Source organism: Mchenga conophoros, linkage group LG17, assembly GCF_057382185.1.
Source record: "Mchenga conophoros isolate Kocher_MC1m ecotype Shallow Benthic linkage group LG17, M_conophoros_male_GT1.1, whole genome shotgun sequence".
Taxonomy (NCBI): domain Eukaryota; kingdom Metazoa; phylum Chordata; class Actinopteri; order Cichliformes; family Cichlidae; genus Mchenga; species Mchenga conophoros.
The window spans coordinates 24260794-24278225 of record NC_140542.1 but is presented as its reverse complement, the minus strand read 5'-3'; the positions used below and the strand labels follow the sequence as shown (position 1 = coordinate 24278225).

General features: G+C 40.6%; 1 protein-coding gene across 2 annotated transcripts in view; it reads left to right on the top strand.

The window, feature by feature from the left end:
* LOC146555524 (ankyrin repeat- and BTB/POZ domain-containing protein 3-A) overlaps positions 1-17432 on the top strand; it is a 283020-nt gene that overhangs the window by 242406 nt on the left and 23182 nt on the right. Inside the window, exons 5-8 of one of the 2 annotated variants that reach the window (XM_085251639.1) lie at positions 59-224; positions 10452-10541; positions 13233-13334; positions 14098-14191. In XM_085251639.1, the coding sequence (XP_085107765.1) occupies positions 59-224; positions 10452-10541; positions 13233-13334; positions 14098-14191 (452 nt within the window). The remainder of the gene's footprint in view (positions 1-58; positions 225-10451; positions 10542-13232; positions 13335-14097; positions 14192-17432) is intronic. The other variant, XM_085251640.1, reaches the window with a different exon arrangement.

Sequence of the window (17432 nt, the reverse complement as noted above, 5' to 3'; positions counted from 1 at the left end):
ATTTCTGACATAAGCTTCGTCTTAATCAAAGTAATAGATCTGCTGTTTCTGTCTGCAGAGCCGAGGATTGCTTCTGTGCCACTAGAAAGCTGGACGCAGCCTCCACAGAGGCCAAGTTCCTGCAGGATCTGGGCTTCAGGATGCTCAACTGCGGTCGGACGGACCTGGTCAAGCAGGCCGTGAACCTGCTGGGGCCCGATGGCATTAACAGCATGAGCGAGCAGGTCTGGCACCTAACACACCCACGCTCTCCTGCACACACACTCACATATATATAACAACTTTAAAATCCCACATTTGCACAGCTCAGGGGTTGGAGATACAATAAAATGTGGATTTCTAGCAAGTACCTGGCAACCCAGTGCAGTTCATGCACACATGCTGAGCACAGGCTGCTCTCTCACTGAGTAATGCAGCGTGCTAAATTCACGATACAGTTTTCATGCATCTTTCTTTTTTTTTAATACAGAAGGAAAATAATTCACATTTTTAAGAGAGTTTTTCTTTGTGTCTGTTTGTGTGTACTGCACTAACCCTGCACAAATGTCCTGCCGCTTCTTCTCAAAGTAATAACTCAATTTCAAACTCCAACCTTTCAAATTTCACACACTGCAGTTTTGTCAAAGCAGATGCTGCCTCTGGGATACTTACAAGGTGTCCGCCAATGAGGGCAGGAGTGGTAAATCATCACTGCCCCCAATGGGAGCTTCATTTTCTCGATGTTTACTTTCACTTTTACTCGTGGTTTGGAGTTTTTGGGTTAAGAAAACAGCTTATGACAGTAATAAAGGCGTAATGACCAAGCATTCATTTGTGATGATTTGGGAGTGAGACCAGGCTCGAAACACTCATCCAACAACAATCAGATGAACCTACACTTTACAGAAGTGCAAAGATCTCAATTATCCATCCAGTCTCAAAGGCATTTCTTGTCATGCTTCGGCTGTGTGCAGGCTGGATGAGGACCCAATCGCAAACTCACGGAGGCAGGAATGAACTCAAAATTCACAGCTTTATTGCTGGAGAGCAAAACCATACAAACTAAACTGGGAAACTATAACGTAATAGACGGAGAAACACACAGCCATGAATGAGGGAGAACGCGACACAGAACTGAGGGAGACGCAGACATAAATACACAGAGGGTTAACGAGGGAAGTGGGAGCACACGGGGAACACAGGTGACACTGATGATCATAACAAGACACGGCAGGAGTAAACGCAACACTGACGGGAGACTGTCAAAGTAAAACAGGAAGTACACAGAGGTTCAGACAGGAGGAGAGAGAGCACGGGGAGAACACAGACATAACGGGCTGGGGAAAACATGGAATAAAACACAAGGAGGGGAAACGAGGGCTCACAGATACACAGGGGTAATCAAATAAGGAACATCTTAACAGAACCTAGGAACCACGGCATAAATAAAGAACGAAATACAAAACACACAAAAACTAAGAATACTGGCCCAGGACCATGACATTTCTTAGATCCTCAGGTCTTAGCTTAAAATGAGCTTGCACCTAGTGATAATTTGCTTTATTGATTAACCTTCACTCGTCTAAATTCTATATAAAACCTATAGTAAGTCAGAACCTTGCCACAGGTTTTAAGCCAGATCATTATATTTCAGTTAAAAAAATCATACATTTTATCACATATCTCAGCGAGCTGCGATTAACCACCACCTAGTTGCCTAAAAAATCAATTGTAGATTGCTGATTGTTTTTCTGTCAATCAACAGACTGATTATTCGTGTAGGAAACAATTAGTATTTGAACGGCAATTCGCCAACTGTGTGCAAACAACAGTCCAAGTGATTTGGCACTTGGACACAGGCAGTGGTTCGTTGGGCTTGTTTCTGGGATATCTGACACGTTCTCGCTCTGATCAGTGTCTGGAGTCCATGACAGATTAAACACCTTGGTGTTTTGATCCACTTCTATCCAACAAAGATTGCAGACGGTTGCGACCGGATGGTGGGTCAGTCTGAAGCAACGTTTAGACGTTAACATCAAGTAACGTCTACGTGAATGCCAGGATGCAGGGTTGCGCAGCAGAACGTAGATGATAAATGTTTTGCACTTGGTCCACCAGTGGTTTTAACTGGGGATTAAACTGGAATCTGTGTATTTGGTTCAGTTGTGCACCCTTAAGCACCATCGAGTGGATCCCAGTGATGCAGTAATTTCAATCAGCCCTTGAAATATCACAAAAGCAGCTTCATACATAAGTTCCTTATTATTTTTAGTTTTAATAACGCATGTGAGCATTTGTCTGTGATGGAGAGCTACATCTTACATGGTGGTTTGTTATTTGTTGGCAACGTAGATGTGTTAGTTCTTGGCAGTAAAAGGACCGCGAAAGCTGCTTCTCTAAGCTGCTGATGTATCACAGATATGTGGTTCTTGCAATAATCCTCATTTTTTGTGTATTTTTGCTTTCTTTTTCACTTTTACAAAAATGTACTTGCCCTTCATGCCTAAACACGCTGCCTGCAACAACTTTCACTTGAGGACAGCAAAGGGATAATATTGAATAAAAGAAAACGGAATGGTTAACTAAACCTGCTCATCATATAAAACCACAATATTTCAGGTTATAACAGCTGGCAGAGCAAAGTATGTTTAAAACAGAAAAGAATAGCAGGGGTTTTATTAATTTATTTCTCCCTCATCCTCCTCCAGATCTAATATATCAGGTGAGCGAGGTGAAGACATCAAGTCCTTTGCATCTCCACGTCATGCAGTGTGACTAAGCCTCGCCCTCTTTAAGACCTCAAGGATCTGATTAAAATCCCTCAGTTTTACTTGCGTGACTAAAGCTAAAGATGCTGTAACCTCTGACTCACTCTGACTTCAGCAGCTGAGAACTGTCTCAAAAATACATGAAATTATTGTTATTTTCTACATTTTTTTAAACATATAATTAAGATGAAGTCATAGTAGGATCCTTAACTTGACTTAATTCGACACACATTTCTTAAAACTCGCACCAACTCCTCTTGGCAATGAAAAAAACATTTTTTTTCCTCTTAATCCTTTCAGCACAAAAATGCATATTTCACAGGTCTGCAAAGGAGTGGTCTCATCCCCACAGCCCCTGCCTCATGTGCTGCTATTAATTGCTCATTAAACACCACAACATGCTGGCAGTGGCCCAGCGGGGACATGAATGTAACCGCATGGATAACAAAGAAAATACAAATATAATAATCAGTGGACCTCGACCAAATGGAATCTAGTAACATTGCGGCAGTGAAGTAACAAATAAACCTGTTACGACTCCAGCTCACTGGGGTAAGGGGGAGGAGCATTAATTAACCAGATGGAAGAGGTTAAATGGGAGTTAATTTATTTATTTTATAGATTTTTCCACCGGCAACGAAATTTTAGAAGCAAAGCAATCACAAAACGAAGAAGAAGAAAAGCAGAAGTGTGTCGCAGTTATTGTTTGTGGAGTTTTAGTTGAGGACCAGCTATTCAGGGCAAATATATGTGCTCACAAATAAGTCTAAAAGGTAACAAAAGTACAACAAAAACACATGAAAGTGAATCCAAAAAGGTAGAGGGGTAACAAAGGAAAGACAGCATATATAAGCATACACTGAAGGCTGATGGGAACATAATTACTGGAAGAGAGAACAACCAGAGAGTTGGAGAAGACACGGGAAGTAAAACTAGTGCAGGAAATACTAAACACAGACACAAGATTAACACTCGTCATAAAGACAGAAACGAGGGAAGAATTGAGGAAAAAGGAATGAACAGGAAGACAAACTAAAAAATCAAAATTTACACTAGAACAATCATAAAATGTCTCCAAAAGTGAACCAGAAATTCATTCTTCCACTTTGAGCAGAGACACCCAGACCCCCCTTTGCTCAGCCACATGCACCAACTCTTCTGGGGGACACCAAGATGTTCCCAAGCCAGCGAAGGGAGTGTCTAGGGTCTGCTACCAGTGGAACATCCCTAGGTGTTTTGGGTGCCTCCTTTCAATGTGGAGGAGTAGAATCTGTACTCTGAAACGTTCCTGATCTCCTCACCATTTGTCCCTAAGAGAGACACCCTTCAGATCCTCATTTTTCCAGTCACTACCCAGAGGTCAGGTCGTGACCAAACAAGTATCCAAAACTCACTCTGGAAAATATAAGAACCAAAACTTCAAACAATACAATAAATAAATACCCGAGTTTACCTGATGTCCCTGGCCAATGGTCGTACACTCATTGCCGCCTACCTAAAAAGAAAAAAGACAGGAGGCAGTAGCACCTCTCAGCCTAGTGCCAGGGATATGTATGAATGAGAAATGCCTCAGCTAAGAAGAGGCAACACCCAATATCAAGTCACCTTGAACTTTGCAGTGTGCAAACAGGAGGTATGAGTCCTTTTAACAGTTTTCATGGTGCTGTGGATGGAGCCGGGGGCTGGAGAACCGGATTAATCAAAGGTGGCAGTAGGCGGGATGCAGGAGGAGCAGTCAGGTGAAGAAGAGCAAAGAAGCAGATGCGGGGGCTTGCACACACCACCCAGCATACTGATCGCTTAAATTACTCAAGCAGGGAGGAGAGGAGCGACTCAGGGCTGTAGCAGAGCGGCATCCAGCTACAGATTGTGCCATGACCTTCCTGTTCATCCTGAAAGTGGAAGGGGAAAGGATTTTTCTTTTGTTGCCTGCTACTGCAACACTTTTCCTGCTCTGAGCACTGACAGGTCAGGTCAGTATCTCAGTCCCACTACAGCCAAGTGTCACTTGGGAATCTTCACCTTTGACGGTTCGTAGAAATATTGGCTATTCCCAGTGCTGCTAAGTGGAAGTTAATTGTGCAATCTGACTTTCCGCGGTCAATAAGCTGCGCCTAGTTAGGTTTAATTAAGATTTGCTTGGCAATTCTTCACTCAGACTCTAAAAATAAAGTCCAGGTCTGGTTGATTAATGTTTGCTTAAACACATTATATATTGTTTATAATATATTACAAAAAAATGTGAAAAACAGATGCTTGTTAAATTGACAGATTGTATTGACTTATGCTTTCCTTCCTCTCCCCTCACATAAATACGAGCCTGTGACATGCAGGCTTTTATCTCCTTGTAAAGGAGGCTAAATGGAGCAAAAGACCAGACAGCGTTACAGGAGCAATAAAGTAAAAGCTGGAGTCTGCCATAACGGCTAAGAGACATTTCGACCTCATCACGGTGCTCATCGCGGTCCGTCGTCTCTCGCCCTTTAGCCGTCTGCTGATTAAGTAGATTGCTGTCCAGGAAATGTTTAAGAATGAATCACCACTAAGGGAGATCAGTCTTCAACATAAAGCGCTGTGGTGTGTTATGAGTGAGCCGTAAAAGGCCTCTGTTGAGCATAATGGCCCAGATCAGATATATGATTGAAGTCTGTTTTATGGAAGCTCATTTAAAACAGTTAGAAAAGTCTGATAAATGTGAAGATCTCGGTGCCTCGTTTACAATAAAGGTCATTTTTAAGTTGTTGCTGTTGCTGATCTTATGCAATTCTTTGCAGTAGCACTAAGATGAAGCAGCTTCATCCTGCAGCATAATGTGTGTGGGCGTGTCAGAATACTCTGTGCATATGGAGACACGCAGAGATAGAAGAAGTTATGTTAGGAGTTTCACAGCCCACCTTTGTGCTTTTGCCCTTGTTGGGAAGACACGGTTATTTTAAGGGAGTAATGAAAAGGTCCAGTACATAAGAAGCTGCGAGAAACTGCCGGATATTTCTCTGAGTTGTGTGCTGTGTGTGTATACTTATTATATCTCACTGCATTTTACAGAACGGGATCGATTGGTAGGCAGCAGTGAAGTTATAGCATGTACATAAAATGGTGATTTAAAGAAAATTATGTGAAGACTTCTAAAAAACGAGCTAATGTTGTGGTTACGGTCAACACGATCGTCAGTGATTGTAGGATTTAGCTAGGTAAGCTACGTAAAAGCCTTCAGGAACAGGTATAGACAAAGTAAAAACCGGAAGTGAAGTGATTGCGGAAGTTTTTCCACAGTTTTCTGCAGAATGTTTTTGCAACTGCTGCAGCAAACTGTTTCCGTGTCATCTGGGAATCCCTTTGCTCCTGCATTGATGTAACTCAAAGATGACTGGCTGGTGCTTTTAGCCTGACTGTGTAACAAAACGGTGTGGATGTAAATGGTCGTCATCATGTTATTATAGGAAGAGTCATTTTTATTGTGCCTTTCTGGTCTGACCATTCAAGGCTCTTAACACCGAGAGTCACTTTCACTGATTCACACACAGATTCATACTTTACTTATTCTGTGCACTTTAAGAGCTTTACCTGGAAACCGTTTCCAGGTAACCCAGCAATGATGATCTTGGACTGAGCACAGAAAGAAACCAGCAGACCAGCAGATAAAAACCAACCACTGTGCTGCAGCACATAGGTGTGCTGTGAGAAATGATCAGGTGTGCTGTGGAAGACTACCTGGTTCCACCTGATTAATACTCTTCCATCCAAGTACTAACCAAGCCCAACCCTGCTTAGTTTCTGAGATCAGTCGAGATTGGGTGTGCTCAGGGTCGTATGGCTGTAAGCTGATTAGTGCTCTAAGTGACCTGCTTGAGTAACGGACATAACAAATACATTCTCTTCCACTAGAGGGCATTACAACTCCTTGCTCTAACTAACTGGGTTACCAACTGCTGGTAAAACACAAGAAGATGAAGAAGAAATTACATATTAGTCATAGGAATGAATAAATATTTGAAAAGAAAAAGTAGTCAGTCAGACCTGGGTCCAAGAGAAAATTCCCACCCAGATGAAGGCCCTAGCATGAGTAGTGGTCAGAAGGAAGCAAAAAAAGGTATACTGGGGACAAACCGAGCCAATTTTGCTATGCCTGGTGTGCGGGGAAAAATAATCAATATGCTTTTTGTGACGTTTTTGCTTGGTGGTGTGCCCTGTAATTTTTCTAATGTGAAATAGTGGCTCCAAAAGGTTTGGAATCACTGCGCTAGAGCAAGGGTGTCAAACATATGGCCCTGGGACCAGAATTAGCTCACCAAAGACTCCAGTCTGACACTGGATGGCTTTGGAGAATGTAAAGGAAGGTATAGATTTTGGACTTTTAACTAAGCTTTAAAGCTTTTCCTACTTACAAAGAATTTCCCCAAGAATGTTCATACTAGAAACCAAGGTTACAAAGTAATAGATAAACATTTAAATAGCAGAAAAAATCCTGGTTATTTAGAATTTTATGGTGGGTCAATAGTTAAATAAAAAGATAAGAAAAGTTAACAAAAACTTTCTGTTATAATCTCAGAGCAGTCTTGACAATGAGGCACCAGAACTTTTTCTTTAATTTTGCACATTTGTTGACTCCCAAAGAGTCATGCTGCTTGTGGCATTCATGTGCCACATAAACATTGCTGCACATGAAACAGTAGCAATTGCACTCAGTGGCCACCACAGGATTTTGCTCTGTGCTCTACCTCGGAAATTGATTGAAAAACAGGACAAAGAGCCAAAATTTGATCCGCCTTTCAAACATCACTGAATCCCAATCGAAGCTAGAATCTCCAAGATGTGCACACCAGCAAACGAAAAGATCCCCTACTAAGGTCTTGGTACCAGACACCACGTGAATCCTTACAAAGTATAGAGCAGTACGTATAAGGTGGTGTACATGAATACGTTTAAATGTTTGTTTTTGAGTTTGACTGAAACCAAGTACAGCAGTTAGTCGTCTGAAGTGGTCTCTTGTTGAACAGCAAACCTCTCGCCTCCTATTAAAATATGCACAATCCACACAGCTGCAATATCTACATTTACAGGAATAACACCAGATTGAAATAACCTGGAATTATTTCTCAAGGCATTTTGTTAATAGCAGTGAAATCAACACTTTTGCATGAGAAATAACAAAAGTGTGTTTTCAATGCAATTTCTTCTCTGTTTGGTAGAGGTCCTAACCTCCAGCAGGAGTACACTTACTGGATGATGAGCAGCAAATCAGAAAAAGGACTCCAATCGAGTGATTTGATTGTAATCCTTGAACACATCCTTAGAAATTTCCCTTGAAGCAAAATCTAATGTAAGATGAATATCACATTTGTGTGAGAAGTTGGCCTTTAGATAATAAAAAAGTGAAATGATGCAGAGCTCATTTCAAAGATCCAGCCTGATTATTCAGTGCATGTAAAGTATTAAAGCAAACTGACCCAGTAATAAATGGTCCAGTCAAATCTCTGCTTAGTCTTTGTTGCCATTCAGATCCTTTGTTATTGTGGGTTTTTTTGTACTTTGATTTAATTTGGCTTTGTATGTTTTTAACAAGTTTGCTTACCAAAAAAAAGGAGGCTAGCAAGTTTCTTCACAAACACCGCTGACACGTAGTCAGATTCATATATCGCTATGGCATTGAAATCCTCATTCTTGTTGAGAGAAAGTAATCGCTGTTAGCATCCTTTAGCTCATTACAGTTACTTTGATCATTAGAGATGGTGTTTATTATTAAATCCCATTTAACTATTGTTACAATAGTATTTGAGGTACTATGTAGCCAAAAAAGGGTTGAAGTTTTTTTTTTTTTTTCTAACAGTGAGTAAAGTGGGTCACCCAGTCGTAGGCTTCAAGAAGGCAGATGCCTTCACTTCTAAGACTTTAACTTAATCTGTTTTCAACCACCTGTCAGCTCATTGTCAAACTTCTAATTCTGTGCCTTTGGGTTTTCTTAATGCAACATTTAATTAGCATTTTAGTGACAAAGTATCAACGTTTCAGCTATCTAGTTGTTGAGTTAAAGTGAAGTTGAAGAATTTGGAAGTAGTCTTCCTTCTTCATTATTCCATCCACTTTGTAGAACAGCTGACCTGAGGTTCACTGTGAACAGTGATGCTGGTGTTCCAGCAGTTTCCAGTACATGCTAGGCTTGAACCTTGGTGTTTCCCAGATTGTTCCTAAACATCTAAACCAATTATCTAACAGATGGTGACTTTTTAGGGTTTTTTTTTTTCCAGACCTTGGTAAAGTTGTGACACATCAGAATAACTTTAGTTTCTGATGATTCAGGAATCTGCAGTTGTTTCGAAATGCCCCCAAGAGACCTCTCCAACTTGTGTAAATATAGTTCTCTTTCTTAGATTTTTCCATCCACTTTGTTTAATGTACTGGTACCACTGTTACACTGGCCTTCTTAGACCTTCATTGAGTTTCTTGGACTTGGTCACTTGTTGTGAGTATGGGTCAGTTCAGTGAGTGCTGTCAAATAAATCCTGTTTATGGTAGCAAAGAGGCCTTAATAGGCCTTGGCTGGTTAAAATGCATTATTGAACCTTCAACACCATAACTCATAGGGTCATGTGTCACAGTAATTATTAAATGGTCAGCCTATTTGGGGGGGACATCCAGAGAGCCAAAGCTTATTGTTCCTTAACCTCCTAAGACCCGAACTTTTCCATGGCAAGCATTTTTAATTTATCTTTGATATTTGGGCACATTGGGACCCGTCCGTCCATCCATCCATTCACTTCCGCTTATCCTTTTCAGGGTCGCGGGGGGGCGCTGGAGCCTATCCCAGCTGTCATAGGGCGAGAGGCGGGGTACACCCTGGACAGGTTGCCAGTCTGTCGCAGGGCCAACACACAGGGACAGACAACCATTCGCACTCACATTCATTCACACATTCACACCTAGTGGCAATTTGGATTATCCAATTAACCTATCCCCACAAGCTGAATGTCTTTGGGCGGTGGGAGGAAGCCGGAGTACCCGGACGGAACCCACGCAAACACGGGGAGAACATGCAAACTCCACACAGAAAGACCCCGGCCTGATGGTGGAATTGAACTCAGGACCTTCTTGCTGTGCGGCAACAGTGCTAACCACCGTGCCACCGTGCATTGGGACCCGATGAATGTAAAAACAAAGAATCACCAGATTTATTTTTTTTTACCCGATTTTTGTTCCTAAGAAAAATGAGAGCCATGTATGAGGATATTTGTTTTAAATTTTGATGGAACAGTGGCAGTATAATGTCCTCGTAAGTGGACATCAGGCCCTTGTAGAGCAAAATTTTGTATTTTGGTCTAAATAACCCAAAAAGTGATGTCAACATATGTGGACGCCAGGTCCTAGGAGGTTAATGTAGGAGGGTGGTGCACCAGTCAGCATTGGTTCCTCATAGAAGGAAATTACTGTCTGAATCTACAGATGTGTTGAGAGGAAAGAATGCCCACTGTTCAACTAAATTTAGACATAGCAGGACGTCTTTTCAGCGACCACCAACGATTCCTTTTCACCTTTCACTCTTTAAACAAATCTCCACCTTGTTTAGACATCTGGAAAAATCATCTCTCCCATCTCTTTCCAACGCCTTTTTGCTGGGTGGAATCTCTGCTACCATTCAACAGCTTCCCATTTTGGTACTATGTAGAAATATGTCATCCTCCCCCCTTTCTTCCCCGTCTCATCCTGCAGGGAATGACCCCTCTCATGTATGCCTGCGTTCGTGGTGATGAGGCCATGGTCCAGATGCTTCTTGACGCCGGAGCGGACATCAACAGCGAGGTCAGTGTCAACTGTCCGCTAGTCAAATGCAGCAGTGTCACAATGATTGCACTTTTTTTTTTGTTCTGGTCTAACATGTTTGTTCACATTTGTTTCTGTAAACAGTGAAACTATGAACCCACTTTGTGTTGCTCTTCCTTCCCCCTCCCCCTATCGTCATTGTCTCACCTGCTCTCAGCATGCTCTCTGTTCCCCCGGCAGCTCATTACACGAAGTGCACCAATAAGCAATAAGCGAGTATCACTGTTTTAACACCGATACAGGAAAATGATCCACTTTGCAGGCAGTTATTTCATTACGTTTTACACTGTAAATCCAGCAGCAATTTGCTTATACCACATCAATAATACATTTCTTTTATAATTGTGTGCACTTAGTGTAACTTGCTACCACAGACTCTGCATGAAGCTTGAAAATCATTGCACCTATCTGTTGTACTTAACAGTGCACTGTTAGAATTCCTGTTTTTCTCTCTGTAGTGTGTGCTTGTATGTGTGTAATCGCTTTAATTTTCAGTTAGAAAATGCAAAAGTAACACCATTTATGGGCTCTCCTTCACCGTAGTGACCTCATTATTGATCACTGTGATTGCTCCATTGCTTTGATGCTTGTGTTAAGTGCAGTATTGACTCAGAAGCAAAGCAGTACCTGTAAAATCAACCGGTGGTTTATAGAATAAGAAAGATGAAGCTAACATAAATTCAAACAAAGTGAAAACACCTCATTTGCTCCTACTGGAGCCTCGCTGTAAAGTTTTATGCAGAGGCTTTGAGATATTTTATCTGTCTGACATTTCAGCTATAACACCAATAAACAGAGGCGAGCTGAATGCTGTTTGCTCTCCAAAAACCATATCCTGCTTTAACTAGAGCAACTGTCCCCACAATGCGGCTCGGGAGGAATTTTGGTGTGAATACAGCTGTGAAATTTTCACAGGTATAAGAAAGGGCAATTTTCTGTCAAAAAAGTTCAGTTTTTCAGATATTTTGTCCTTTTTGTCTTGTAATACAGATCACTTGTACCTGCAACCCAAAAGAATCTAAAACAGACTCAAAAGTAACATTTCTCCTATCATCCATATGTCCAGATTTTATGTTTTGCCAAAATTTTGAGCTATTTTTCCCAGAACTTTCATTCAACAAGTCTCATTTCGACATAATAACCCCAAATTTTGGCTTATGGGTTGCAAAAATAATGGTTTAGTTTGTTTTCTTTTTCAGGAGCTAAAAGCTTAGAATACAAAAACCACTGATAAAACTGGCATAAGGGGCGAATTGAATTTCCATTGAAAACTAGTGTTTAGGTTCTGATTTAGAGCCTCAGACATGAGTTTACGAGCAGCGCAGCTCTTCATCAGCCAGCGGTACACGTTAAATCAAATGATGACCATTGGATAGAAAAAATACAAAGGTTCACAAATCAACATGCATGTCTTACAGTATGGAGACAATGAGGCCCTGTACTATGAAGCAGGTTCATCAGAAATCTGGATAAGTGCCCCCAAGAAGGTGGTTATCAACTGCTGCATCAACCCAGGTTTTATCACTGTAGTTGTGGTGTTGGCACCATCACACCAGTTACAAACAGAGAAAAGTGTACTCACACCAGAGAGACTGAAGAAAAGCTCACAGCAGTGACTCCAAAAACATCCCACCAAAATCTCACCTGTGGTAAAAATTTACATGCGAATCCATCTGTAACTCTGTGAGTAATCCTCCTAACAAACAGACAGACTGAGCCAATCACATAACCTCCCTGTGGAGGTAAAAAGTTGAAAAAACAGTGACCTGGATAACCCCGATAATCCCGAGGTAGACGTTGACATTTTGCTTTGAGCGCTTCAAAGCTACACAGTTAAATTCACCTCTGCCGCTTTTAAACTGTAACCGTAATCAAGACCAAATCTGTCTGTGTGGATAAATACATGCACAGAAAAGTAGACCTAAGCTTTCTAAGTAAAGTAAAAATGAGTTAACTTCTTCTCTGCAGTGACAGCCTGTGACTGGCTCTGTTTCTGCTGGAACTGCCTCTTATTATAACGTCATAAATAATTCATTCCTGTAAAAACATAAGCTCTAACAGTCCTGCTGTTGTTTAGCATCAAACCTCAAATGAAACGTGACGTATTATTTAACATCTGTTTGTCCTCCAGGCGACATTTAGAAATAATTTCCTTAATTTACTCAGTGATAAAGCAGCTTTAGAAACCACAGAACAGCATAAGGCTGGTACGGCTGTTTGATTTTATTCACTCGCTGCTTCGCTCGTGAGTCAGCACCGCCCCTCTCCTCGGCGTTAGTTGTCGGTGTTTGTCGTCGGTGTTTGCTGTCAGTGTTGCGCTTTTTCTCTCTTAGTTTCATTCCCCTTTGAAATGAAACGCTAATAAGGGGTGGAGCTGTAGATACAACAAAGTGTGGTGAGAGAGCCTCGTCCAGACAGATGCTCTTTGACGTTTAGAGTGACGATTGAGATGAGAGGCAGGATTCAAGCTGCTAAAGATTTTCTATGAAACTCAAGAGGAAAATCTCCCTGTGCCATCCTGCCCTCCTTTGCTTACACTTCTCCCTTCTGCATACTGCTTCTCACTCCCCCTCTTTCCCCCCATCCCCCGCCCTGAGCTGTGAATGTTAATGGCTGTATATATAAATATATATATATCTCTCTCCCTGAACTTCACCTATGACTTCCCAGGTGCCAAGCACAGTAAACAAGCACCCCTCAGTTTATCCTGAAACGCGCCAGGGGACGCCACTCACTTTCGCCGTGTTACACGGACACGTCCCTGTCGTGCAGGTAGTGATGTTTATGACCTGTAACCATTAACCTGTGGCCCTTGCCCAATCCTTTGTACCAAAATGAGGATAATAATGATGATGGTGATTATTATGATGGTGCATCATAATAATGATGATGCCAAATGACCTTTCTTTCTCCTTCTTGGTCCTTTCTGTGCAGTGTGTATCTCAGTTATGTGGAGAGGGCTTGGCTCAGGATTATGTATGCTCCTAAAATTAAGTGTAGGTCTGACCCAGGCCCCTGTTTCCACCCTAATCTGAAGACTGATCCTGAAGTAAGAAGTAGTAAGAAGCTTGAAGCGCAGCACTGATGCACAGCCCCCAGGGATGCCAAAATTTGAGTGTTTTGTTCAGTTTTAATATATAAAACACATTTTGTTGCAGTCATTACTGTGTGAGCTGACACGGGCTGAAAGCCTGATGAACACCAGCGCCTCCAGGATTTTTTCAGTTATTAATCTGCATCAGCGCAAATCAGAGTTTTGGAGATATAAATTCTTCGTCTTCAGCTCAACACAGACGAATAAGACCCCCACACAGCATAATGATCAAGCATAGCTAGAATGTCAGTGACTTTCTGAGCTGGTTTAGGTTTCCACCAGTTGAGGTTTTTTCCTCTTGCCAAGCCTGACTGTAACATCCCCTCTTCTCCCTCTACCTGTATTTTCTTTCTCCCTGCTCTCCCCCCTTTTTTTGGTTTGTTTTCCTCTTCCTCCCTCCCCTCTTCCCTCCACCTCCTCTGCCTCCCATCTCTGCCACAGTTGTTGCTGGATAATAGAGCGAATGTGGAGGGCGCCCTGCAGGATGGGGCGGAGAACTACACAGAGACCCCACTTCAGCTGGCCGCCGCTGCAGGTAATCGCACACAAGCAGCAAAGGCTCATCTTTAATTTGGGCTTCCGATGGATGTGCACACTTAACCCAAGTATTCTTATTCCCGACCGATGCCCCGTATATGGGATTAGTCACGACATGTTTGACTCCAAGCGCACCAGAAGGCGTTCTCACACAGTTGTAATTAATGCATCACGTTCAATTACTATCTGGGATTCCAGAGTGTAGGGAATTTTAAATTTTAGTTTTCATCACTGTGCTGCTGTATGGCAGAATGTACAGAAGGTATTTTACTCAGTAAAAATGAGCTTCAAACTCATGTTTTATTTTTCTAAGATCTGAGGATTTATTTATATAAACTGAGGTTGGCTGGCTCAAAGAAATAATTGTACCTTTTCCAGATATAATCCAATATATGAATAATAATAATGGATTGCATTAATATAGCACTTTTCAAGACCCTCAAAGCGCTTTACAATTCCACTATTCATTCACTCTCACATTCACACACTGGTGGAGGCAAGCTACAGTTGTAGCCACAGCTGCCCTGGGGAAGACTGACAGAAGTGAGGCTGCCATATCGCGCCATCGGCCCCTCTGGCCATATAAAAATCCACAAACTGTAAATAAAAGATGGACATAGCTACTGTGACATCAGCCATTTGTTTATGGGCTTTTAAAAAAAATTTCTCATTCAGATTTTTTGTTTCTTTTTTTGTTTCTTTTCTTTTTTTATGTGATTGTGACCATTCCTGGACAGAAGTCTGGATGGGAGACTAGCTCCTTGCTAGCAAGTGGTAGCTTACTTTGTTAGCAAGGTGTACCTTTAGATTAGATTAGATTAGATTAGATAGAACTTTATTAATCCCTCGGGTGGGTTCCTCTGGGAAATTCGATTTCCAAAAAAGCACAGCACCGACAGAAGTTACAGAGTTATACACACACACACATATATATAAATACAGAGACAGGATAAATAGAATAAATAGGAATAAAAATAAAAATACAAGTGAATTGCACATTTCAAGTATTGAGTCTATTTACTTTACTGTTATACTAAATTGCCATTTTTAGCTAGGAAAAGACATGAAAAAAACAAAAGTAACTTACTTGAGAAGACTTATTTTAGTATATTTCAGTATTACTGAACTATTACAATAAAGAGCTCATCATTAAAGGTCATTAAAGGGCTCAGTTTTGTGGTACTGATGATTTTCAAACCTGGTATAGACCTTTAACACTGATCACTATGAGGTTTAACGAGGTAATTTGAAGTTTATCAAACTATTAGCTAACTTTACGAACAAGTCACTGGATCTTGTAAGATCAAGTCTGCTTTATAAAAGTTGGACAGTTTAGTCAAAAATAGTCAGTTCTGGAGGCTGCTGGAGGAAATGCAGTTCCACTTTTTTTTTATTGGCTTCATTTTAAAATATAAACCCACTGTAACACTTGCTAGCAAGGCTAATCTAGATGTTGGTATATGTAATTTTATGTGTTATTTTTTTTATCATAGAAAATGACAAATGGCTTTTAGTACACCTACTTGGTGAACAAGATGAATCTGCACACCTTCAGTTTGGCATTGTCAGTATTTTACGTTTTCAGTGTTTTGTAAATCAACATTTTTTGACTGTGTGTTTTGTTTGTTTGTTTTCTGGGGGCAGGAGTTGTAAATGGCTGCTTATTTTTATGTTTTTTGGTGCAAGCCTAAAGAGGCTGTGACACTGACTTTATTTTCAGCTCTGGGGATTTCTGCTCGTTTTCTACACCAATTAAGCAAGATACACTATTTTAATTAGTAAGCTTTAAAGATGCCAGTTTAAATCCTTTGCAGCACCAGTCAGAGTTTGGAAACACGGTCATCTTTTCAGCTTCTAAAGTGGCAAACCTCACATATAGAATTTGTCCAGTTTATTTGCATTACTCTACATTCAGACCTGCTAACAAGTTGAAATCCGTTCACAAGTGTTACCAAGGGTGGCTTGGTGAGGTGTAGGAAGTCACACTGCCATGGTAACAAGGGATTAAAACATACAACCACAGATAGTAAATGTTTTTCATATCCTTTTCATTAAATAGTAAATGTGGATGAAATCAAGATCAGCTCCAAAGCTAATATTGTTAATGAACAGCAATGAGCGAGAGGCTTTCTAAGACCCAGAATAACTTTATGCAGGTCCAGGCTCGTGTTTTGATGTCTTGATCCCCAATTGGATCATCATGGTTATGGTGTTTTGTTTGATGCTGTGTCCAGTCTGATAATGTCAAGTTCTGGTCTGCTAAGTAGAAAACTCTCCGAGACATAAACCCAGCTTGGACTATAAAATGTGCACAAATAAATAATAATTTATACCTTAAAAAATGAGTATTTACATACATCTACTATATCAGATGTAGATATAAACATAACAAGTTTATTGTAGTTAACTGAAACTAAATACTATGTGCATATATATTTAAAAAACATATAGACAATATCTGTATTGTTTGATAAAAAATGTCATTACAACTTGTTTTTCTTGAGACTTTGGATATCTACAACACTGTGAGTCAACAGCAGTGATTTTTTCTAAATCTTACTTCTGACCTGTGCCTTTTATAAACAATAATTAAAAAGACTAAAATGTGCAAATTTCAAGCAATGAAAAGAAACTAAAATAAATACTACTTTGAAAATTCTGATACATAGACAACTTTTTAACAAAACTGGATTTAGACACAACACAATATTGATAATATATATATTTCCGAAACATAGATAGGAATCGCAGCAACTCCCAGTACTTTTTTCCATATTGGGCCAAATTTACTAAGGCATTGCACCAGTGAGTAAAGAGAAAAAAATACTGTTTCTATTTATAAAGAGAGCACAGTGACTGTGCACAACTTTTGTTAGTAACCCGTAAAACTGACCATGCCTATGAGCAAATACATAGTTTAAGGGATTTAAGGTGGTCACATCACAGATAGACAAGTGCAGTGGGACAGACGGAGACTTCAGGGAGTAATCTATAGAGTAAAGTAAAACTTTGAAGAGGATAGTGGCTGAATTTCTGCTTTGATTAGCAAACGTTACCTACATTTATTATTTGCTGCTCGTGTCCTCGGAGTAAATAGTAACTCTTGCCCAGTGTTGGTCAAGTTATTTGAAAAAAGTAATCAGTAACTAATTACTGATTACTTCCCCAAAAAAGTAATCCCGTTACTTTACTGATTACTTATTTTCAAAAGTAATTAATTACTTAGTTACTTAGTTACT